Raw genomic sequence first — 26,412 nt, forward strand, 5'->3', positions numbered from 1 at the left:
CAGGAACGTCCGTGTGGGAATGGGAGGGGGAAATTAAAGTGTTGATCAACCAGGAGATCAGGTAGGTTTAGTCGGATTGAGTGGAGCCTTCACTTGGTCTCACCGATATACAGGAGACCACACCTGGAACAGCAGATACAGTAGATGAGGTTGGAGGAGGTGCAAGTGAACCTCTGCCTCACCTGAAAAGGCTGCCTGCAATCTCCCAGAATAAATGTTTAAATAATTTCCATTCATTATTTGGGGGCCCAAAGTATGTTCCCAACGAGGTACTTCTACCCTTTTAATGATCAGCTCCACCCATATAGAGACTCACTGGATGAACTATTGGTAATGTCATCAAGCACCACTGCCTTGACATCCTCCTTAATCAGTAAAACAACTCTCCCTCTTCATTGACTCCTGGTTCTGTCATGACTAGCACCTACACCCTGATACATGAAGCTGCTGTCTTGTCCCTCCCATAGATAGGTTTCTGTAACAATGATAGAGTCTCAGTTGCACGTGCCTATCATTACGCTGAGCCCATCTGCCTTACCCATCAGATCTCTCGCATTGAAATAACCGCATTTCAGCTTTGTGTTCTGCCATGCTTTGCTTTGCTCTCCCCAGTGCCCTCAACCGCAACTCCCACCACCTCCCAAAACCTCTCCCTTCTCCCGCAAGACAGTTAACTCCAGGCAGTGGACCGCTCCTTTCCATCCTACTTCCAGGATTGGATCCCAGCAGCACCTGGGCCCATTCAGGCCTCTGCCCACGGACTCATTAACCCCCTCCTCAAATCGCAGAGGGAGACATATATCAACCGTACGGCACCACTTAAGTCCTTGGTTTTCAGGGATTAATGAGGCTAGCAGAGATGGGTGCCTGACCGAAACATACACTGGTACAACAGCAAAAAATCATATAGATCACCTCTGGAGGCACACAACAATTGTCACATCATAAAATCAAGTTACAAACTGACACTTTATAAATATTTGTGTTTTGTTTTTTGTATGCTTTTTCACATTTGCTTTTTATTCTTTTATTCTGTCCGAAATAAATAACTAATAAATAAATAAATAAATAAATCTATTGCTTAAGGAGTGAAAACAAATATCCTACTCTGTATCCTTTCAGTCCAGGTTCCCCTTCAGGTCCAGGCAAACCAGCTTTACCCTGAAAAGGAGGAAGGAATACAAGTCAGATAAGGAATTAAAAGGAGGAGTCACACAGGGCAAGAGGCGTGAACATTTCCTATTTTTAAAAGCATCCACCTATATATAAAATCATGATGGAGATCATATGGTCTATGCAGCTGGATTTAGACTACATGTGACCACTGAAGGGAGTGGGGGGGGGGTGAGGGATTGTTGGACTCTAAGTACAGGTATATAAAGCCTTGGGAAAAGATTTTTAGCATGATGGTCTGGAGATCATATGGTCTATGCAAATGTTAGTCTGGATTTAGACTACATGGTCGGACTCCCAACCTCGCGGAGCTGGGGGCTCCGTCCGGGGGGGGGGGCTGGGGCGCTCCAAATCCAGGGGGGGGGGGGGGGTGCGGCAAGGGAGCGCTGTGGACGCCTTCTTCCAACATTCGCGGAGCGTCGCTGGATTTGGAGGGGGCTGGGGGCTCCGTCCGGCCGGGGCGGCGCCGGTTGTAGCTCTGACCCCGGCAACTAAATGGCGGCTCCATTTTGCGATTTCCCATAAAAGTGTCGCGTCATCTGCACATGTCACGGCGAAACAAAAGCTGAGAAACAACTTTAAAAAAAAGCTTATTATCTACTTTAAGCATGATTTACAGATTTTAAGCGTCTCCCGGTCTCATAGCCGCTCTCTACTTTTTGGGTGGTAATTTTGTCTGAATTTTCGGTTTCTGTATGGGCTAATGATTGTAACCTAATAGCCGTGACGTGCGAGTTACCTATATTACATTATTTTTCTATCTCTATATAATTAAAAGGAAGTGGAATTATTGAAAGGAACCCAGTGCGAAAGGTACTTCTGACCATCAAAGGTGATTTATGAAAATATCCACTAAACCTGACAAGGTGAAAAGATTTTGCTCAAAGCAAGTCATATGCTGGGAATGTTATTGCAACTGTTTTGATGAAGTGAGCCATTAACCAACTAAAGAAAATGCAGTTCTTCATATGTTTTTTCAGATATATTCTGCAAATGTGTTGGTAATATAAAGGAAATGCACCATTGGGAGGAAGTTGGATGATGGAGAGGAGAGAGTGAGGATAGCAAATTTATATTGCTCAGAATAAGCAGACATTGGCATTGTACATCGGCCTCTCGAATAGAAATGCAAAAGCAAAGCATTACGGTACGGTGCCCTAAACACCTCCAAGACCAGGGAGCTGATTATCGACTTCAGGAGGACACATAATGGGGAATACACCCCAATCTCCATCTACGGGGACAGTGTGGAGAGAGTGTCCAGCTTTAAGTTTCTGGGCACTCACATCTCTGAGGACCTCACATGGTCCACCAACACCGCTGCACTGGTCAAGAAGGCACAGCAACGACTGTTCTTCCTGAGAACATTAAAAAAGACTGGTCTGCCCCAACAGCTGCTGACAACCTTCTACCGCTGCACCACAGAGAGCATTTTAACGTATGGCATCTCTGTGTGGTATCTCAGCTGCACGGAGGCGGAGAGGAGAGCTCTTCAGCGCGTCGTCCACAGAGCGCAGAGGATTATTGGGACACCGCTACCAGCCTTGGAGGGCATCTACCACACACGGTGCCTCAGGAAGGCCGTCAGCATCCATAAAGACTCCTCACACCCTTGTAATGGACTGTTCGAACTACTTCCCTCCGGCAGACGCTACAAGGCCTTCTACGCCCGCACCTCCAGACTCAGGAACAGCTTCATTCCCAGAGCTATAGTGGCTCTGAACCGGCCCTGCTGAGTGCCCCCCACCCCCCCTGGACTGTCTCCCTCGGATGGTCACGTCGCACAGACACATCTGCACTTTAGTCTGTTTTGACTGTTTTACTGTTTTAATGTTCTTTTTACAAACCATGTTCTTGGGGTATCTAAATCTAAATGTTATTAGTTATTTAAGTTATGACATCGGATGGAAGCTGCATACCAAATCTCGTTGCACTTATGTGCAATGACAATAAAAGATTATTATTATTATTATTATTATTATTATTATTATTATTATGACAACATTTTAGCTACAGCAGCCAGTTTTATAGAAAATGTATTCCATGTAACACAAGTGATTGCAAATATATGACCTGACATATAAATGAAAAATCTTCCACCGTCTAATGGGTGAATCTGGATTAAGAATATACAGAAAAATTACTTCCTTCCGCAGTCAATCCACGAGAAAGGATATGAATTTAAATCTGCCCCCTAAAGGAAAACAGAGAATTTCCATCAGAATTATCAGTCTGAAGGGTCCCGACCCGAAATGTCACCCATTTTGTCCCTCCAGAGATGCTGCCTGTCCTGCTGAGTTACTCCAGCAGTTGGTGTCTACCTTCGATTTAAACCAGCATCTGCAGTTCTTTCCTACACAAGAGAATTTTCATGATGGAATCTACCATTACAGTACAAGATGGTTCATGCTGGAGGATATGAGTTTCTGCTTTAGCAAAGGATGGAATTCTAGTATATACTAGACTAAGTGGGACCCGTTGGGTCCCATGTTCACACGGGAGGGCTGGTCCCCCGAAGCAATATTCCAGCTCTCCACCAATTCCAATATTGGTGGCCAGTGGGGGGGCTTTCTGGAGTGCTGGTATGGGTTCTTGGGGTGGCAGCTCAGTCCCTCAAGCCTAATCTGCTGGCAGCTCACTCATGGCTGGTGGGCTGGCAGCTGACTCATGACTATTCCTTGAAATTCCATTTCAAGCAGGGTGCAAGGCCACCAAATTCAAATCCATGTTCCTACCATTTCAAGCAGGGTGCAAGGCCACCAAATTCAAATCCATGTTCCTACCATTCCAAGCAGGGTGCAAGGCCACCAAATTCAAGTGCAGTTTCCAACCACTTCAAGAAGGGTGCAAGGCCACCGAATTCAAGTGCAGTTTCATACCACTTTCAGCAGGGTGCAAGGCCACCAGATTCAGTGCAGTTTCATACCACTTCAAGCAGGGTGAAACCACACAAAACACCAAACCCACTTCAGTAGACAATCAGTGTGTTCAGTTGATTCACAGCTCAGACAGAGTCATGACCTCTCCCTCCCCCATCATGCAGAGACTGAGCCACACCCACACTTCTGGGTTTTATAACCCCTCCCCCTCCCACCGGAAAAGGTGTGGCTTTCAGGGCATGATTGACAGGAGAGAGATTCTCCACATTTTTTAAACACTAATAACACTTATATTTTACATTGATGGGAAGAATTCTCTACACCTGCTCAGCGGAGGGGGACTGAGTAAGATGGCCAAAAATCACAGCCGTAAGTGGTAGCGTTTTATCTAAAATCAATATACAGTGCTAACAGGAAGTAAGTGCATTTGCAGTAGTGCCTTTTAACTTCAAGCCAAAGCACCCAAGCCGCCATTTGCAGTAAGTAAACTGCCTTTGCAGTAAGTAATGCCTTTCAACTTCATGCCACCATTTGCAGTAAGTAGTGCCTTTCAACTTCAAGCAAAGCACCCAAGCCACCATTTACAGTAAGTAGTGCCTTTCAACTTCAAGCCAAAGCACCCAAGCCACCATTTGCAGTAAGTAGTGCCTTTCAACTTCAAGCCAAAGCACCCAAGCCACCATTTGCAGTAAGTAGTGCCTTTCAACTTCAAGCCAAAGCACTCAAACCACCATGTGCAGTAAGTAGTGCCTTTCAACTTCATGCCACCATTTGCAGTAAGTAGTGCCTTTCAACTTCAAGCCAAAGTTCCCAAACAACCATTTGCAGGCAGTGCCTTTTTACTTCAAACAAACCATATTTACATTTTGAAACCACATTATGGGTACTCACAGTTGTGTAGACATTTGTTCAGTGTTATTCAGAGCTCAGAGACACGTGACCCTTGGCTTCATCCATCTTGGAGAGACTCAGTGAGGCACACGACTTCCTGGTTTTATAGTCTCTCCCCCTCCCTCCAGCAGGGGCAGCAGAGAGAATGGTGAAGTTTTTAAACTTCAAGCCAAAGCTCCGAAGCCACAATTTGCAGTAAGTAGCGCATTTCAACTTCAAGCCAAAGCACCCAAGCCACCATTTGCAGTAAGTAGTGCCTTTCAACTTCATGCCACCATTTGCAGTAAGAAGTGCCTTTCAACTTCAAGCCAAAGCACCCAAACCACCATTTGCAGTAAGTAGTGCCTTTCAACCTCAAGCCAAAGCACCCAAGCCACCATTTGCACTAAGTAATGCCGTTCAACTTCAAGCAAAACACCCAAGCCACCATTTGCAGTAAGTCGTGCCTTTCAACCTCAAGTAACACACCCAAGCCACCATTTGCAGTAAGCAGTGCCTTTCAACTTCAATCCAAACCTCCCAAGCCACCATTTGCAGGAAGTAGTGCCTTTCAACTTTAAACCAAAGCTCCCAAGTCACCATTTGCAGTAAGTAGTGCCTTTAAACTTCAAGTCAAAGCACCCAAGCCACCATTTGCAGTAAGTAGTGCCTTTCAACTTCAAGCCAAAGCACCCAAACATCCATTTGCAGGCAGGCCTTTTTACTTCAAACAAACCATATTTTCATTTTCAAACCACATTAAGGGTACTCACGGTGTAGCCATTTGTTCAGTGTTATTCAGAGCTCAGAGAGGCGTGACCCTTGGCATCATCCAACTTTCAGAGACTGAATGAGGCACACCACTTCCTGGTTTTATAATCCCTCCACCTCTCTCCAGCAGGGGCAGCAGAGAGAATGGTGAATTTAAAAAAAAAACATTAATATCTCTCTGATTTGTCATTGATGGGAAAAATCCTTCACACCCGTGAGGCGGAGGGGGGCTCTGAGCGAGGTGGCCAAAAATGATGGCCATAGGCGGCGGTGTTCTGTCGGAAATCGCAGCAGTGGGCCAAAAGCAGTCAAGATCAGAGATTTAGTAATATAGATGAATGGAATGTAGTTCATCTTCATGCAGCAACCAAGCATTTATTTGTCAGCTGCAAGACGTATAGCTCACAATGAAATACATGAAGCTCGCACTTTCACTCCATCCAGAGTATAGCTGGATGCAGTCTGCCTTCTAGCAAAGCTGTGTCCTGCAAAGGTTTGGCCATTGACATGCTCGTTGAATAGTTTGGCCAATGGTGTGTCCGATGCATGATTTGGCTAATGACATGCCCTATAAATAGTTTGGTCAATGACCTGCTCTGCAAAAGGTTTGCCCAATAACTTGCCCTGTGCATGGTTTGGCTATTGACGTGCCCTATGAATGGTTTGGCCAATGACCTGCCTTGTGCATGGTTTGTCCACTGATGTGCCCTGTGAATAGTTTGGCTAAAGATAGTCCATGTTATTGGTTTGGCAACCACAACTACCCAAGCATGGAGAATTCCCATGCCCATGACGAAAGCACCCCTTCTTACTGTGACAACCCACTGCCCCACAGTGAGAACTCCCTGTCCATGAGGTGACATCTTCCTGCAAAGTAAATCATTTCTCCACAATATGCTACGGGTCCTTCCATGGGGCTGATGTTTTCAATGTGTTGCATAAGTTATGCAAGTGTTAAGCGAGTACCCAGTATGTAGTCGTCAAAGATGCAAAGCAGTTACAAATGCCACTTTTTGGGTTTATAAGTTAACAAATAATCACATATATTGTGAGTGTTGGCCCATGCTCACAGTTAGTGTTGTTTTCACTTACTAATCAGAAATAAAGTTTCAAAAATGGGTTGGTATCAATATATAAAAATACAATTAGATGTCAGAATCTTGCAATGTGAGTACATGTGGACAGATGATTCGTTTTAGAATACAAAGGGACAAGACACGGAGTTAAAATAATCCCCAAAATGAGGAGTGGAGAAATGTTGGTCAGCATTAGAGCAATGTGGAGTGCTTGATGTGGAATTCAATGTATCATTCGGGCAAAATGTGAATAGATATTTGGTAGAATACAGTAAGCAATTAGGTGATGGGAGGAGGGAGATTAGTTACAAATTGTTCCAACATTGGAGACCATGGGAGAGTCTCTCTCCCTGACATGAATGTCACCATGTTGGGAATGGGACTGTTGGTGGTAGGTGGTGAGGTGAGATTAACATGGGTTAGGTGAATTTGGATCCAGACACATACAGTGATTAAACAACATTAAAATAATAATAATAAAATAATAATAATAATAATAATAATTAAAAAATAATAATAATAATAATAATAATGACACAGAATAAACAGTCAGGTGGCAAAACAGATGATTATGCTGGAGCAAGATAATTCTTAAGAAAGAGAAGAGACAGCTATTAGTTTTATATTTACAACAAGTGGGCAGACAATCAATGTGATCAGGTAGACCAGGTGGACAAATGGTCTTCTTATATGTAAGCCATTTCAATTATGTGACCCTATGTTGGTGTCAGATGAATAGTGAGTGGTAATCATTTACCTGCATGCCTGGAGATCCGAGTTGGCCTGGAATACCCGGTTTGCCAAGCAATCCCTTCAAAATAAAGCATAACGCATGTAAGATATTGTAACTTTACAACGAATATTCTTGATTATAAAAAAATGAAAATTAGCAGAAGGTGTATCACTGACAAATTCTAAGTCGAAGCCCCGTACATCCCAGAGCTTGTAGAATGCGGCGGACATCCTTAGTCCAACATGACAAAGACAAACACTCTTTCTGCAATGGGTGAATTTAGGGTTCTTCCCCACTGTTTGTTGCACGGTGGCATGATGGCAGAATGATGGAGGAGCATCAACCCTTGCATGTTTGTGAAGAATAGTCTCACTATTCCTCTATACAATGGGTGGAAGAAATCAAAGGATTTTGTTGAGGGAAGGGTACAAAGAGGTGCCCAACTGCGCACCCCCCCCCCCCCCCTCCCCACTTCCACTCTACATCAATGCTGAACTCACTTCCTCACATACCAATCTGGTCTCATCAGAGATTCAGAGGTACACCTCCTCTGCTGCTCTGCTCTCGGCCCCAATCCTGCTCTACATTTCAGCCAATGATGCATTTTCCACATTCCCAACTGTTCCCTGTAATCTTTACTTTGCATATGTCAGAAATCTATTTACCTGTGCCTTAAAACATAGAAACATAGAAACATAGAAAATAGGTGCAGGAGTAGGCCATTTGGCCCTTCGAGCCTGCACCGCTATTCAATATGATCATGGCTGATCATCCAACTCGGTATCCTGTACCTGCCTTCTCTCCGTACCGCCTGATCCCTTTAGCCACAAGGGCCACATCTAACTCCCTCTTAAATATAGCCAATGAACTGGCCTCAACAGAGAATTCCAGAAAAATGTTCACAAACTCCTTCCTTAACTCCAGGCCAGGCAACAGCCAATGCTCTACACTTTGGCTAATACCTGTACCAGCAAAAATTACACACAGATTGTGAGGAGGTAAATATGCAACCGTGTATGACAGTTATAGATTTGATGTTCAACAATGAGATGATGGGTTTGAACAAATTTAAAATAATTTTAGAAAACCTCCAAAATGTGACTATAATCTGCAGGCAGATTGCTAATTGTATCCAAAGTAAAAACTCTGTCCCACATTTTTATTGAGTCCTAAAAGTGTGCCCAAAATTCCTCTCTGCATTCTCCTCTCCAGCTGGAAAGTATCTATTCATCGTTTCTATTTGCTTTTCATCCCCCAGTAAATGAAGTGTCCTATCACTGTGATTTGTTGCATGTTATGTACTTCTATTTCCTTAATCAGTCTGTTGCATGACACTGTATTAAACCCTTGTAGAACTTCACTACATGCACCATCCATCCCACCACCTTTGTTAACTCTCTGCTGGCCCGTCAAAGAATCAATCCAATCAGTCAGGCACCATTTACCTTCATCAAATCTGTTCCCCATGATTTCATACGGGCCCAAACAGTGGAAATTTTCTCCGTGAGAAATATGTTTTTCTTTTTAACCACTATTTGACCCACATTACCCAGCTCTTCCTCTTTAAACAGGGCAAAACAAATTGGAGTCATTCAGATCTACTGTATCGAAGAGGCAATTTAAGGTTGTGGACACAAGCCTTTCACTGGCTTATGACAGAAATATAACCTGCATCCCATTTGTTCTGGTGACTTATTAACTTGTTCACACTTTTAAAGACCAATCTAATATCTCATAGACACGAGCGCATCTGAGCTCTTTTCTGCACAACCAACAATATAGATATAAACACGGGAATGGCCAGAAAAGGTAGACAAAAATGCTGGAGAAACTCAGCGGGTGAGGCAGCATCTATGGAGCGAAGGAAATAGGCCACGTTTTGGGTCGAAACCCTTCTTCAGGTCTTAGCAGATGTAATAGAGAGGAGCCCAGCTCAGGAGAGAAGGGGGAGTGAATGGATGCCTCAACTGTAATACCGTAGATGTCAAATGATTGTTTGTGCATGTTGGAGAGGAGGAAGCAGTGATGATAATCACCTGTGGACGAAAGATGTCAGGGACTTTCTTGAATTCTGGGATAATCCTGTATTAGTAATTATAATTATTTTTTAGGACAATTTACTCCAACCAGTTCTAAAATATCTAAACCATCTGTGTACCAGTAGGCATCACAACCAAGTGTTTGTGAGATAATTCACACAGTGCCCTTTTAGGGAGATGGCTACCTGTGTTACCATATGATGCGGCCAGATCCACAGAGTATTGGAAAACATAGTCATGATCATAGAGAACACCCTTGACCTAGGCAACGCTAGATTAGATATCATAGTTTACAGTACACCTTAAGGCCATTTGTTCCACTTAGTCTAAAGTGAAGATATACCAAGAATAATATTAAGAGGAAGGCAAGCTCACAGCCAGGAAGCTCCTCCAATCCCAAAGTTGCCTTAGGTTCCAAGATTATTGATTAAATTGCACAGAAGACAAGAATTTCAGACAGGAGCACCTCACAAATGTGCAGATGGTAGAATCTACAGTTAAATTGATTACAGAAAATAGGCAAAGCCTGATGCCTTGGCTAAAGTCAACCTAAGAACCAAGATGTGTGCACCTTGCACTTCAAGCTGTGCCTCAAGATGAGCATGCCAGCAGCACAGAACTACATTACCGATGTTTTAGGCCAATGGCACATTGGCGGATGGACTCCCTAAATTGGGCTCCACAATCCAGGGTAGAAATTTGTCCTCATGCACTTAGTACAGTGCTCTGTATTCCCTCCAGACTTTGTTTCCCATGCGTGCAACAATCTCAATCTCTAAAGATGTGGTGATGCCAATCCGGCTCTTTGAGTTTGCTCATATCATGGAGGAAGCCACAGAACTGTGGCACTTGCCCTTTGTAAATCTGAAGCACCAATAACCACACAGCAGCAGAGAAGTATCTTGCTTCATTTGGACAGTATCTGAAGAACTAAGAACAATTACTGGCCCAAATGGAATGGGAGGGAAAATTATTGTCCCGACCACTGAACACCCCCCAACGACAATTAGTGGACATGTTAGTATTCCCATGAAATACAGAATGAGACCGCATCATCCATCTTTGCCCGGATAGCAAGGATGTTGTGAATCATCTGGAACTGTGCCCATTCAAATCCACATTTAGAACATAAAGAGACAGCTTCAGCAAATCTTGTGGATTACTATGAGAGTTTTCACCAATGGGAAAATGTCAAACGTTTCCACTAGTGGGAGAATCTCAAACAAAGCGTCATAATTGTGAAATTAAAAGGTTAACATTTAAAACCGTGGTGCATGGGAAAAACTTTGTGCAGAAGAATATGAAGTAGTGGTAAAAGATTCTCGAGAGATGTAATTGAGTTAGGTTCAGACAAGTCCCACCTAAAGAACTCTCCTGACAGCCTTTGATAAACAATAAAGCTTCCTCCCCCCCCCCCCCCCCCCCCCCCCCCCCCCCCCCATGAATCTAAATGATACACTTTTGAATGCTTCTGAATTAATATAACCAACATATGATAGAAATAATACATTTAAACTTAAGTAGCAATAGACGTAAAAATATGAAAACATTGTAAATCAATAAATACTACTATGAATACATATAATGTAAGAATTTTGGGTTTCCTTTTCTCCCATGAAGTAGTGAAATAATGAAGTAGAGGAACTCTCTGACTGCAATGCTTCCCAGCTCAGAAGAGGTTAATCTCTGTAAAATGTATTCTCCAATCTCCAATTTGTGCTCCAAGTCACATGCTGTTTCTCTTCAACCTTGTGCTCTCTATTATGGTTGTGTTTCCTATGGCTTGGCTTAGAACTGCTCTTTTTTTTAAATTATATATCAGTAGCCTGAGCTTAGTTATAATTTCAAACTATGCATATGTACGAATTTTGCATTAATACTTATCATACTTGAGCAGCAGTGAACATGTTTGTCATCCCCATACTGTCCAGTCCTTCACAGGTACTGAACTCCCCACCATTGAAGGGATTTAAGGGACTCACTGCCTCAAAAAGGTAGCCAGCATCATCAGGGCCCCATGCTACCCTGGTCACGCACAAATTTCACTCCTGCCATCAGGAAGAAGATATAGTAGTCTGAAAACAGTAACGTCCAGGTTCAGGAACAGCTTCTTCCCTAGTGCCATCAGGCAACTATACACCACAACCTCCTAATAAACTCTGAACTACATAAATAGGTGCAGGAGTAGGCCATTCAGCCCTTCAAGCCTGCACCGCCATTCACTATGTTTACATATTCCATTGTGCTGCTGAAAGTAGGAATTTCATTGTTCTGTTTGAGACATCTGATAACAAAACACTTTGTTTTTGACTAATTAGTGGGCCAATTTGTTCCCATTCTTGTGCTGTAACTCCAATTATTTCCAGATGATTGGACATTTTTGCACTCATCCACGGGTGCCATTTTATAACGTTCTAATGAAATAATAACAATATCAACCATTCATTATGAAATACAAAACTTCTATTTCAGTCCAACTTAATTTAGATGCAAGGACACAATCCGCTTTCTACCTACTGTATTGTGGACACACATGAGTAAATATTAAGTAGTCAGCAATACAATTCATCAGCAGCAGAATGCATTTAGTGAGCACATTGGTAGATATTGTTTCATACTCTGAGGAAATGAATCATTGTGAGCAAGAGTGGGATGTAACCTCACTGTAAGCAATTGACAAAAATTTAACACGATGCCTCATGCTTTGGGAAGAACAAGACTTACTCCTAATAATGTATATAGGACAAAGGCTGAGGGCATGACATTTCAAAATAACCTCATTACATCTATGCCATGAGCCTAATTTAACAACATTTAAATGAATCAGCTTTTTAGAGACAAAAGCAGTGTATTAAAAGCAACACTGCCGACTGTATGATTCGTGTTACCCTATTTATCATATGTGCTTTGTGTACATGGTGCAAATGTAAATTTACTCAAACATTTACAAGCTCAAAGCTCTTTATTCTTCTGTATGGGAGCTGTATCCTGCAATACTGCTATTCTAATATGAATAAACATAGCAGATTAATCCAATTATCACTGGGTATTTTAAAAATGTTTAATGAAATTTGATCATGAATCACTAACACGCGTAAAATTCTTCGAGAGCTTCAAGGGGTGGATGCAGGATGGATCTTTCCCATGGCTGAGCAGATTGGAGTTAGGAGTCGCAGAATGTTAGGCTATTTAGGATCAAAATTAAGAGAAATGCCTTCATAGAAACATAGGAAATAGGTGCAGGAGTAGGCCATTCGGCCCTTCGAGCCTGCACCGCCATTCAATATGATCATGGCTGATCATCCAACTCAGTATCCTGTACCTGCCTTCTCTCCATACCCCCTGATCCCTCTCAGGTAATTGTTTGAAATCTGGTCATGGCTGTTCACTATGCCAGCAACGCTTAACATCATTAATGAATAAGAGCAAGCAGTGCTATTTTTGTGACATTACATCGATAAAATTAAATGTCACTTCTAAAAAGTTAAACATCATTATTTTGTTTCCAGGCCATGTGACGCATATGCTCATTAAAAGTAAACACTGGCACCTTTTTGTCTACAAAAAAAACCACTGGGAACAAGCATCGACCATGCAACCCTTCAAGCTGCTCCTGCACTGTATAAAATCATGGCTGATCACTTGCATTTCATCCCATTTCCTAGAGCCCTCAGATTCTCTTCTCTCATCAGCCGAGAAGGTTGTTGGCCCCATCGACGAACTGCACACTGCGAGGGCCAGGAAGAGAGCGGGTAAGATCATCTCTGACCCCTCTCACCCTAGCCACAAACTCTTTGAAGCACTTCCCTCTGGAAGGAGACTCCGGACTGTCAAAGCCGCCACAGCCAGACATAAAAACAACTTTTTTCCACGAGCAGTAGCTCTACTCAACAGCCAAAAGTCTGTAGCCTCATTTTGCTCTGCCATTTTATTTAATTCTTCACATATTTACATTATAATGTTTTATTTTTAATTGTCCACTATATATCGTGTTGTTACTTGTGAGCAAAGCACCAAGGCAAATTCCTGTATGTATACATATTTGTCTAATAAAATATATTCAAATTTCAAATTCAAATGCTCAGTACAAAAATAAATCCTCTTCAGTTTAGTCTATACTCAACAATTGAATATCCACAGCATCTCAAATATTTTCAGTCCACAACTTAAAGAATTTTCCTCTTGCCTTAATTTGAAATGGCCAACATTAATCAGACATCATGCTTCCCAGTTCTGGACTCTCCATTGAGAAGTAAGAACTTCATGTCATCTAATCCTCTTGGATCTAATCATTTATATTTCATTGAGATCCTTGCAGCTTTCTTTGTTAAGCACCAGTTTTTTTTAATGTACATTTCCCCGCCCTCTCCTATGGAGACTTTTGTGATGATTATTACACTACAACTATGGTTTGGATAGACTGTTCATTGTATCCCTGCTTAAACAAGCAACAACCTTCTGTGTTAATAAAGCTAATTTCTTCCTATCCATTCTCAGCCATTTACTAATATATACATGTATTGCTGGTTTGCTTGTGGTAGCAAAGACCACCCATCATTATTTGTGGCAGATTGTCACAGATTTAAATGTAAGTGACATTTACAAAGTGCTGCATTCTGCATCAATTTTCTAATGAGATGCAGGTGAGAGTTGGTGCACTATCTGCTCTGGAGTATTCATTCTGCAGCCACTTCTTGAAGTTGTCATGTGGAACATTCCATTTATGAGAAAACACCAAGGAAACAGGAAAATATTTAGTTTGAAAAAAATGTACACTTGCTTAGAATATTATTAAAGCAATATTCTGGTGACAGTACATAACAAAATAACTTGATTGTTAAAAATGCAAAGATTGTGCAGGAAAGTACTTACAGGTACGCCATTGGCTCCCGACGTTCCTGGTTTGCCATGTTCCCCCTTTTGCCCCTGGTAACATAATAAATTATGGGATCAATTGGCATGAATACATTGAGCCATATTCCCGGCACGTTCATTCATCCTTGGCACACCACATAGATAGGAAGGTGAATAGGCAATAGACAATAAATGCAGGAGTAGGCCATTTGGCCCTTCGAACCAGCACCGTCATTCAATGTGATAATGGCTGATTATCCACAATCAGTAGCCCGTTCCTGCCTATTCCCCATATCCCTTGCCTCTGCTATCTTTAAGCGCGAGGTTATAATCAAAGCTACGTTTTCCTTCAATTAGTTTCTCCAGAAGAATAGGAACTTTGAGGAATTTCTGTTCCTTGTAAGCATTACGCTTCCGGGAAAAGCTGCCAGCCACGTTAAATGTAGCCTGGTGCAGACTTCCCTGTCAACTGCCATATTCAGTGTCTCTTCCCAAGGTCACCTTGTGAAAGGGTAACATTGGCTGAAGAATGGGATTACATTTCCCTATGCTACTGGAGGCGGCAATTCAGCCTGTTAAGTTTATATCTACTCACAATGCAATCCCATTAATGTTATTTCCTCACTTATTTTCTGTGATCTCTTTTCTTTCACATGCCCATTAATACTTCCTTGATTCTCCATCCATCCACAAGGGGTCATAAGTGATAGTAGAATTAGGCCATTCGGCCCATCCAGTCTACTCCGCCATTCAATCATCGCGGATCTATCTCTCCCTCCTAACCCCATTCTCCTGCCTTCTCCCCATAACTTCTGACACCTGTACTAATCAAGAATCTATCTATCTCTGTGTTTAAGAAGGAACTGCAGATGCTGGAAAATCAAAGGTACACAAAAATGCTGGAGAAACTCAGCAGGTGCTTTTTTATTTTCGGCGGCAGCATCGATGTGGAGGTCGGCGAAGGCGACGTCCTGGTGAGTACTGGAGGCACTCCTCGTGGTCAGGATGGCATCGCGGGACTCCGGTAAAGAATTGGTAAATAATTCCACAGTTTCACTACCCTCTGATTAAATAAATGTCTCCCCATCTCCATCCTAGAAGAACGTCCTTTAATTCTGAGGCTATGACCTCTAGTCCTAGACTCTCCCACTATTGGATACATCCTCTCCACATCCACCCTATCCAAGCCTTTCACTATTCTGTATGTTTTAATGAGGTTCCCCCTTATTCTTCTAAACTCCAGCGAGTGCAGGGCTAGTGCCGACAAACGCTCATCATGGGTTAAACTACTCATTCCTGGGATCATTCTTGTAAACCTTCTCTGGACCCTCTCCAGACCCTGCACATCCTTCCTCCGATATAGTGCCCAAAATTGCTCACAATATTCCAAATGCATCCTTACCAGCTCCTAATAGAGCCTCAGCATTACATCTCTGTTCTTGTATACAAACCCTCTTGAAATAAATGCTAGCATTGAGTTTGCTTTCTTTATTACCGATTTGACTTGCAGATTAACTTTTGGGGAATCCTGCACCAGCACTCCCAAGTTCCTTTGCACCTCCGATTTCTAGATTCTCTCCCCATTTAGAAAATAGTCTACACCTTTATTCCTACTACCAAAATGCATGAATCCACACTTTGCTTAATTCATTATATTCATTATATGCCACACATTATATTCCATCTGCCACTTCTCTGCCCACTCTCCCAACCTGTCCAAGTCCTTCTGCAGATTACCTGCTTCTCTACACTACCTGCCCTGCCACCTAATTTTGTTAAATGTATTCATCCACAGACTGGGCCACAAAGCCTTCAGTTCCCTCATCCAAATCATTAATATACAACATGAAGAGTAGCAGCCCCAGCTCAGACCCCTACAGAACTCCTTTAATCACTGGTAATTTACATCAACCAATTAGTTTACCAACCAGTACATCAGTGGAATGTGGGAGGAAACTGGAGCACCCAGGAAAATTGACAATGGCACAAAAAAACTCCACACAGCATTGGAGGTCAGGATGGAACCTGGATCTATGAAGCCCAAGTGGCTCAATAGCAGGGCAAACATTTGTAAAGGTCTCATCCCCCAGCAGCTGAGGCTGAACATTAATGCAAAGGCTTGGCTATGACCTTGATACAGAGTTGGGTTTGTCTAAAGCTCAATGCTCTTATGACAGTGGAATTGATTGTAGACTTTAGGAGATAGCCCCCTCCCCTCACCATCAACAATGCCACAGTCACATCTGTGAAGTCCTTTAAGTTCCTGGGAACCATCAACTCCAAGGACCTTAAGTGGGGGCTACCATCAACTCCACAGTCAAAAAGGCACAACAGAGGATGTACTTCCTGCGGCAGCTGAGGAAGCACAATCTGCCACAGGCAATGATGGTCCAATTCTATACGGCCATTGTAGAATCTGTCCTCACCTTCTCCATCATGGTCTGGTTTGGCTCAGCCACCAAGCACGACATCTGGAGGCTGCAGCGAATCGTCAGAACAGCTGAGAAGGTTATTGGCTGCAACCTTCCCTCCATTGACGAACTGTTCACTGCAAGGGCCAGGAAGCGAGTGGGCAAGATCATCTCTGACTCCTCTTACCCAGGCCACAAACTCATTGAATCACTTCCCTCTGGAAGGCGACTCCGGACTGTCAAAGCTGCCAGAGCCAGACATAATAACAGCTTTTTCCCTCGAGTAGTAGCTTTACTCAACAGCCAAAAATCTGTGGCCTCCTTTTGCTTGGGTATTTTATTTAATTCACATGCTTAATCAATAATGTTTTATTATTAATGTTTTATGTGTCATTCCTAACTGTCACTGTATGTCATGTTGTCACTTGCAGGCGGAGCACCAAGGCAAATTCCTTGTATGTGAATACTTGGCCAATAACCTTATTCATTCATTCATTTCTGCTCATCTCCCCTGCTTCCCATGATGATTCTTCCATAAACTACATATAGTTTCGATTCTCTTTTTCACATTAGCAGATTTCCCCTTGGCCTCCAACCTGAAAAAACGGCAACATCGGGGGAGGCTCACAGGTTCAGATGGAATTAGCACATCTCTGGAACATCACCCAAGCAACCAAGTCTGGGTATCCACAGTGAAACAAGTAACATTACAGAGCATCAATGTCTTTAGTGAAAGCAACGATTCAACAAAGAAAACTTAAAGAGTCAAGCACTCAGAGAAATACTTATGTAGAAGAGAAATTTTAAGTACTGTAGATGACAATATTGTTGAAACACAAATGTTTAAGAAAATTTGTACCCGTCAGTCACAGCAGCCTCGTGGCATCTTTACCTGGTTCGGAAGATGGCAAGAAAGTTTTCATATTCACCAAGAATTTTCTCTCCATTGTACTCCCTTCATGAATCAAACTGTGTCTTAACTTACCACCAGCATGCATTACTTTGCAAGGCAACATTTTCCACAGAATGGATTGTCAAAATTACAGATCCAGTCAAAGCTGTATCTCAGTGCACAAAATGAAACAAGTAACCAGATATGGGTGTAAGAGACGATAGTGAACTTACTTTAGTTCCATGTAAACCGGGGATACCAGCTGGACCTGCTGGACACTCACAAGATTCCTTGGGAGCTTTTCTGTCAGGTGGACACTAATCAACATTTAAAAAGAAATAATTTAGCACATGCCATATTTTGTGAACTAAATTAGCATTGAAATGCTCTTAGTTTTCATACTGTCTAAACCACATGCAAAAAAATTACTCACCCTTTCATCATCCTAGATAAGAGGAAACAGAGGAAAAATTAGTTTTGCAGTTTGAGATTCAAGACAGCTAAAATAACAGTGACCACACATACAGCTCAGTCGTACTCCAATACTTCATGACATTCTGAAATTAAGAATTGCCTCAAAAGTTTTAAATGTCAATGATCACCTAAAAAACTTCCAGGATATAATCGTTGAATGCAGATATGTTTGTAAACTAATTAATTTACCATGATAACTTTTCTTTCTTTTGTTAGGAATTTGATGAAAATACATGGCATCAATATTGGGAATTCAAATCATTGAGAAAACTAAACATTCCTGCAAAATGTACCAGGATTGCAATTCCATTTGCCAGTAGAAACTGAATGTTACATTCCACCTCTCTTCTTAATGATATAAAGAAAAACTGAGGACATTTAGCAGTTGAACAAAACATGTTCTCATGAAAGAATGAACAATTTTAAAGTTAGGCCAATGTTTCGCTACCAAATTTATAGCATTTGACGTTTAGTGCTTTAGATTTTAGATTTTAACCTTTGATGTTTTTAATGAAGCACGTCAAATTAATTACATAATAAAGAGTCATGAAAGGAAAAGACAAAGACAAACAAACTCTGCAATAACATGCTACAATTAGACCAATGGGGTACCTGCATAACTGAAACTGAACCTAACATACACAATGTTTAAGAAGCAACTGGAGATGCTGGAAAAATCAAATGTAGATAAAAATGCTGGAGAAACTGAACGGGTGAGGCACCATCTATGGAGCGAAGGAAAAGGTGACGTTTTGGGTCGAGACCCTTCTTCAGACTGATGTGGGAGTGGTGGGGGCGGGAAGAAGACAGGAAGAGGCGGAGACAGTGGGCTGTGGGGGAGCTGGGAAGGGGAGGGGAAAGAGGGAGAAAGCAAGGACTATCTGAAATTGGAGAAGTCAATGTTCATACCGCTGGGGTGTAAACTACCCAAGCGAAATAAGAGGTGCTGCTCCTCCAATTTAAGGTGAGACTCACTCTGGCCATGGAGGAGGCCCAGGACAGAAAGGTCATATTCGGAATGGGAGGGGGAGTTGAAGTGCTGAGCCACCGGGAGATCAGGTTGGTTATTGCGAACTGAGCGAAGGTGTTGGGCGAAGCGATCGCCAAGCCTACACTTGGTCTCACCGATGTAGAGCAGCTGACACCTAGAGCAGTGGATGCAATAGATGAGGTTGGAGGACGTGCAGGTGAACCTCTGCCGCACCTGGGAAGACTGCTCGGGTCCTTGAATGGAGTTAAGGGGGGAGGTAAAGTGACAAGTGTAGCATTTCCTGCGGTTGCAAGGGAAAGTACCAGGGAAGGGGCTGGTTTGCGTGGGAAGGGACAAATTGACCAGGGAGTTACGGAGGGAGCGGTCTCTGTGGAATGCCAAAAGGGGAGGAGATGGGAAGATGTGGCCAATGGTGGGATCCCGTTGGAGGTGGCGAAATTGTCGGAGGATTATCAACTTACAAACCCACGCCTTTGGAATATGGGAGTAAACCGGTTCACCTGGAGGACACCCACGCAGACACAGATAGACACAGAATATGCAAATTGCACACAGACTGATACTGAGGTCAGGAGTGACTAGTGGGTCTCCAGCGCTATGAGGTTGCAGCTCTACCAGCTGCGCCACTGTGCCACCCAATTAGCTTTTCTCTCAGTCAAATCATTTGCTGCTTTTATGTATTAACCATTTTGTTGAACTATTTCTATTCCTGGAAATTTTATTTTAATTACAGAATTTTAAGCAGGCCTCCAAAGATGCTTTCTGACAATCTGAACAAATAACCTTGCAGGTATATATAAAAACATTTCGAAAGACCAAATGCCATCTATTTCGTCTTTTGCTATGTATGCTATATAAACAGGGAGGTGAACATGCAGACCACTTTAATTTCTATCCAAGACCTGGGCCCTCTGTTTACTCACCACAGAAGGAATTTCACAGGCTGTCTCCCGATCACTTTGGTGTGGGTCACAGTAGAGTCTGAGCTTCTGTATTTCTATCTGTTAAATAAAAATTACGGAGCACATTATCATGAAGCAAACATGTAAAGAAACTTCCTGTTGAGAATGGTTTACATGGCTCAGTGCAACAGGCAGTGACAACAATCATAATTTGATTTTACCAAGTGGTTTAATGATATTTAAGATTTAGGAAAATAGAACATTTTGCCATTTTCCTGCTCCCATATTAATTGGAGTAACTATTTACCTTTTATTTATTTTATATGTGTAGGGGTTGCTGCCATATATTGCCAATCCTGTTGCTCTTCAGTTGATGCTGATGACCAATTTTGGTCGCCCAATTATAGGAAGGATGTCAACAAAATAGAGAGAGTACAGAGGAGATTTACTAGAATGTTGCCTGGGTTTCAACAACTAAGTTACAGAGATAGGTTGAATAAGTTAGGTCTTTATTCTCTGGAGCGCAGAAGGTTAAGGGGGGACTTGATAGAGGTCTTTAAAATGATGAGAGGGATAGACAGAGTTGATGTGGACAAGCTTTTCCCTTTGAGAATAGGGAAGATTTAAACAAGAGGATATGACTTCAGAATTAAGGGACAGAAGTTTAGGGGTAATATGAGGGGGAACTTCTTTACTCAGAGAGTAGTAGCGGTGTGGAATGAGCTTCCAGTGGAAGTGGCGGAGGCAGGTTCATTGGTATCATTTAAAAATAAATTGGATAGGCATATGGATGAGAAGGGAATGGAGGGTTATGGTATGAGTGCAGGCAGGTGGGACTAAGGGGAAAAAAAGTTGTTTGGCACGGACTTGTAGGGCCGAGATGGCCTGTTTCCGTGCTGTAATTGTTATATGGTTATATGGTTATCCAACATCTTGAACTGCTGATGTCCATCTGTTGACGATACTCCCACAATGCTGTGGGGTAGGGAGTTCCACGACTCAAAGGAGCAGCAGTCCCGTTCAGAGTCAGACTGGCCTGCGTGATGTGGAGGGGAACCTACTACTCTTTCCTTGTTTGGGTTTTACTCCGTGCAGCAATGTGTTTGGATGTCATCTTAAGAGAGCATTCATTACCACAACACATTGGCATTTCTGTTGTTCAATTCAGGCATCTATGTTAATACAGACTTAGACCAGACTGTTAGGGATAAGATCTGAGCCTGGGCAACATCTGTCACAGATTCCCACTGAACGAGTGCTGACTCTGTCAAAACATCAGACTCTTACCCACTAGGAGTGTTATAGTCCGGAATCTGCAGTGGTGGCAGTTTAACCTTCTCCGCCACACGGATAATTGTTGGAGAGATTGCCAACATGTACTGAATGCACCTTTTTCATGAACTGAGGTCCATGTAGTTAACTTGGCCTCTTTTGGAAAACCACTGCCCACTGGTTATATTCTAAGTTAAAGAGAATCTTTCGTAACCTCAGCTTCAAGCTATCACCTTTATTGAGATTTACTTTGGAAATTATAATTCTTGCACTCAATTGTAGGCAACCAAAGCTTCCAAGTGATCACACTCCTTCCATTTCAGCCGCAATATTGTTGCTTCTAGTCTGTGAGCAAAACAGGAAATTCTGACATGCGGAGTGTACCAACTGAAATGAAGAGAGCAGTGGTGAGCCTAGTCCAGCTGCAATTAGAATACAGTTCTCCAAGAAAAAAAAGGTGAGGTTGCTGATTGTTTTCCATTTCTCTGTGGATTTGAGAAATAGTGACTGTAAGCTTGTGCGAAAGGATTTGGCTAAAGAACGTGTTATTTAAAACGTACTCGTGATAATAATGTTGAATGTTTTGCTGAACCATTTCTGGACTGCTGCTTTGGCTCGTGGGTATTGTACAGTAATTTGCCCAGCCTTGAACGTGGATGACTGAATCCTTTCATCAATGTATAGGCAAACCTTTTATAGAGAAATTATTAGAGAATACTAGACCAAGTGCAGACCCGTTGGGTCTGCTCCCCCAACGCAGCCGTTCCCTACCCGTAGCCCCCACGGGAGACGTGGTCCTCCAACTCAAACGGCTCAGGAATCAGCAGTGCGGCTGTTTTTAAATGGTGTCTTTGAGGCGAGATGCGGGCGCCAGCAGCCGTTATGGTCGCTGGCCAGCAGGAGGCGACAAAATGAGTGAGGGGCTGGGGGGAGCTGTGGTGAGAAGCAGTGTTTTTTGAAATATTGGGAGAGAAGGGTTTTATTAAAAATGTGTACATAAACACGACAAAATTTAATGAGGAGTGGATACTTGGAATGAAAAGTGAAATCTCTACCAAAATGGAAAAAATCAGGGCGTTTGTGGGTCGGGTGTTGTCGTGGCAACGAATCAAAGGCTGGCAGCCACAAGTCAGGCAGAAACACACACAGCCAGCCGGCAGCCACAGACTTTTATATTATAATAGAAGATAGATGGCATATTGGATGGGTTGGGAGGCTGAACTGCAATTCACCCTTGATATTTCTTATAATAATAAACTCCTACTCAGAATAACACTATGTTATTAATAAATTCTCTCTTAGGCATGATAGCCTAAGTGTTATAGAATGAGAACCAGAGAGTGAAATAGCATTGGAACAAAGCCCATGGGACCAGCAAGACCATATCATCTCCCCACATACCCATCAACTTCTCCAGATTCTACCACTCACCTGCACACGAGACAATTCAGAATAGACTGTTAACTATCAACCTGTGCACGCTTGGAAGGTGTGAGGAAACCCACACGGCCACAGGAAGAACATACAAACTCGAAACAGATAACATAGGTATGTTACAAAACTTACCTTCAGCGGCGCTGCAATTCTGTCACTGGCGTTGCGCGACTTTGGCGCCTTGGGGGGGGGGGGGGGGGGGGGGGGGGGGGGGGGGGGGGGATTAAAATGCCGTTTTCTCCTGTCTGTCCAAGATGTATTTTCTCGGGCAACTACCTAATGCTGAATAATCATTCCCGGAATTTAAATTCTGAATAATGCCATTCTCGGAATTAAAAAAACAAACCGCGGGACAATTTATTTGCTGGAGTAAAATTAAAATCTATTCCTAATGCCGTCAACGCCGACAACGGGACGGATCTCTCGTACGGGACAAAACATAAGGTAAGTTGTTTATTTTACATATAAACTTGCTTCTTAGGATTACTTTAATCAAAATTTCATCAGCGAAAATGTCATTATGTAAATATACGAACCGGCAGTGTTTTTCCTGCCGATATGGGGTTCAAATTCACCACAAACCGCAAAGTTTCCAACGATCGCGTTCCACAAAACCTCACTTGCAAGATGATTAAAATGGCCATTAGTTTACGGGAATTAAACACTAAATTCCTTCCATTTGGCCTATAAATTCATGACGATGAGATTTAAAAATCATGTTATATTATGAATTCTTGTGTGAATGTTATTTGGACACTTAGGCTATTTAAAAATGTTAACCTTTTCTTAAGAAATGGATAGATGTTTAGATCTAGTAATTGCATTTTGTAATTAGCTACAATTAGGTAACTAACTAATTATATGCTTTAATTTCAGGTCATCCAAGTAAGATTGTTTCATATTTGTTTCTGAATGCTTCAATCTATAATAACTGAAAATATAATTCAGTTCTCTTAATTATTATGAAAGTTATGGGCTTTTGACTGTCTTCGATCACAGCTTTTGAGTTGTCAATCGAAAAGCAATAGGGAACAAGATGCTAATTTCAGAGTATGAAAATGGTCATAACTTTTTTAATACTGAAGATATGAAAGTGAATTAGGTGTCAAATTAAACGTCTTTTTATGCTTTATCTGATGGGATAAATTGCAGACTTGATTTTTTAAAATCTCAAAATTTTGTAACACCAGATGCCAAATCTGAAGCCAGGTCACTGGAGATGTGAGGCAGCAGCCCGATGAGCTGAGCCACTATGCGATCTGGTTATGCCCACGGTTATGCACTTTCAAAATCTTAATCTTATCCAGCACTTAACATCTTTATCAAATAATGGGCAATACTGATCTTTTGTTTCGAAGTGTATGTATGATAAGATTCTGGGGAAATGGACATAAATCTGCAGGGTTATGCCCAGGATTCCAAGGCCAGGCAGCCATGCAGACCCCAAGGACTGTAAGTAAATACATGAATGGCTGCAGAGGAGAATCTATCAGTCCGTGTGCAGGACAGCACAGTGGTGCACCCAGTGGAGCTGCTGCCTCACTTCCAGCGACCTGGGTTTAATCCTAACCTCTGAAACTGTCTGCTCCTCATATGCTAATTTTCTCTGTGATTCCGTGGGTTTCTTCTGGGTGCTCCGGTTTCCTCCTAAATCCTGGCCATACAGTGATGCAGTGGTAGTTGCTGCCTTGCAGTGCCAGTGACCCGGGTTTAATCCTGACTATGGGTGTTGGCTGTATGGAGTTTGTACATTCTCCCTGCAACCGTGTGAGTTTCCTCTGGGCGCTCCAGTTTCCTCCTAAATACCAAAGACATGCAGGTCGGCAAGATAACTGAGCATTGTTTATTATCAGTGGATGTATAATCTGTGGGGAATTGATGGGAATGTTGGGAAGAATACGTTACAGGGAAAATTAGTGGGCATTAGGATTGCTTTGTAAACTAGCACAGACACAGTTGGATATCTCCTTTGTCATCAGGGAATACAAATGGATTGTGTCAGTCATTTGTTCACAGCTCCTCAGCAGTAAGAGGACATGGGCAGCAGGTGGTAGGGAGTCCATTACAGCCATTATGTCTTCCTCCAAGTCACCCATCCTGGATCACAAATATATTGCCTTTCCTTCATCGTTGCTGGGTGTAAATTCTGCAACCCTACTCTGTAACACTGAGAGAGTATATTCATCAGGAGATCTGCAGTGGTTCAAGGCAGCTGTGCAGGACACCTAGGAATGGGCAATAAATGCTGGCCTTGTTAGCAAAGCACATAACCTGAGGTCTGCATTGTGCTGTGGAATAAATGAGCAAACCAAACTTTCTAATATAACCGCCTCTTCTTTCCATAACATACCCATATCCAATGAGAGTCATCTTCAGGTCTGTCAATAATCATACAATATACAATACTTTGATCATAGAAAGTGGACCTATCGGCATTTTGTTTTTTCATTCCAAGCCTTTTTTCATGAAACTGCAACAGTTTTTACAAATAGCATTAAATGTCAGGAGGCCAATTTGAATCTATCAGCAGACGTCTACAAGGCCATACAGGTGAAATAGGAGCAGGAATTTATCCTTCAGATGTCAAATCACTTCCACCATTCACTAAGATCATGGTTGACTGTGTTTTATCTACATCATCATCCTATCTCCTGGTTTCCACAGTATCCTACTCAGCCTTTCGTATACTTAACAAATGAGCATCCACAGCCCACTGAAATGGATCTGCAACAATCTGAATAAAGACAATTATAACCATATAACCATATAACAATTACAGCATGGAAACAGGCCATCTCGGCCCTACAACTCCGTGCCGAACAACTTTTTTTCCCCTTAGTCCCACCTGCCTGCACTCATACCATAACCCTCCATTCCCTTCTCATCCATATGCCTATCCAATTTATTTTTAAATGATACCAATGAACCTGCCTCCACCACTTCCACTGGAAGCTCATTCCACACCGCTACCACTCTCTGCGTAAAGAAGTTCCCCCTCATATTACCCCTAAACCTGTCCCTTAATTCTGAAGTCATGTCCTCTTGTTTGAATCTTCCCTATTCTCAAAGGGAAAAGCTTGTCCACATCAACTCTGTCTATCCCTCTCATCATTTTAAGGACCTCTATCAAGTCCCCCCTTAACCTTCTGCACTCCAGAGAATAAAGACCTAACTTATTCAACCTATCTCTGTAACTTAGTTGTTGAAACCCAGGCAACATTCTAGTAAATCTCCTCTGTACTCTCTCTATTTTGTTGACATCCTTCCTATAATTGGGCGACCAAAATTGTACACCATACTCCAGATTTGGTCTCACCAATGCCTTGTACAATTTGTACAATTTTAAACACATGGGGATAACATTACACATCCCAGCTTCTATACTCAATGCTCTGGTTTATAAAGGCTAGCATACCAAAAGCTTTCTTTACCACCCTATCTATATGAGATTCCACCTTCAAGGAACTATGCACGGTTATACCCAGATCCCTCTGTTCAACTGTATTCTTCAATTCCCTACCATTTACCATGTACGTCCTATTTTGATTTGTCCTGCCAAGGTGTAGCACCTCACATTTATAAATGCTGATGAAAATAGATCAATTATCTCAATCCTAATAACCAAGTTCTTACCCAGAGAA

The 26,412-nt window shown here is 42.3% G+C and overlaps 1 protein-coding gene across 3 annotated transcripts in view; it reads right to left on the reverse strand.

Annotated features, from left to right (window-relative positions):
- si:dkey-225n22.4 (collagen alpha-1(XXI) chain) overlaps positions 1-26,412 on the reverse strand; it is a 159,265-nt gene that overhangs the window by 86,217 nt on the left and 46,636 nt on the right. For all 3 annotated transcript variants that reach the window (XM_055634805.1, XM_055634803.1, XM_055634804.1), the window contains exons 7-12: positions 20,087-20,164; positions 18,132-18,143; positions 17,932-18,015; positions 14,414-14,467; positions 7,527-7,580; positions 1,108-1,161 (exon numbers count right to left, since the gene is read on the reverse strand). In XM_055634805.1, the coding sequence (XP_055490780.1) occupies positions 1,108-1,161; positions 7,527-7,580; positions 14,414-14,467; positions 17,932-18,015; positions 18,132-18,143; positions 20,087-20,164 (336 nt within the window). The remainder of the gene's footprint in view (positions 1-1,107; positions 1,162-7,526; positions 7,581-14,413; positions 14,468-17,931; positions 18,016-18,131; positions 18,144-20,086; positions 20,165-26,412) is intronic.

This window comes from Leucoraja erinacea, chromosome 4 (assembly GCF_028641065.1).
Source record: "Leucoraja erinacea ecotype New England chromosome 4, Leri_hhj_1, whole genome shotgun sequence".
Lineage (NCBI taxonomy): Eukaryota > Metazoa > Chordata > Chondrichthyes > Rajiformes > Rajidae > Leucoraja > Leucoraja erinaceus.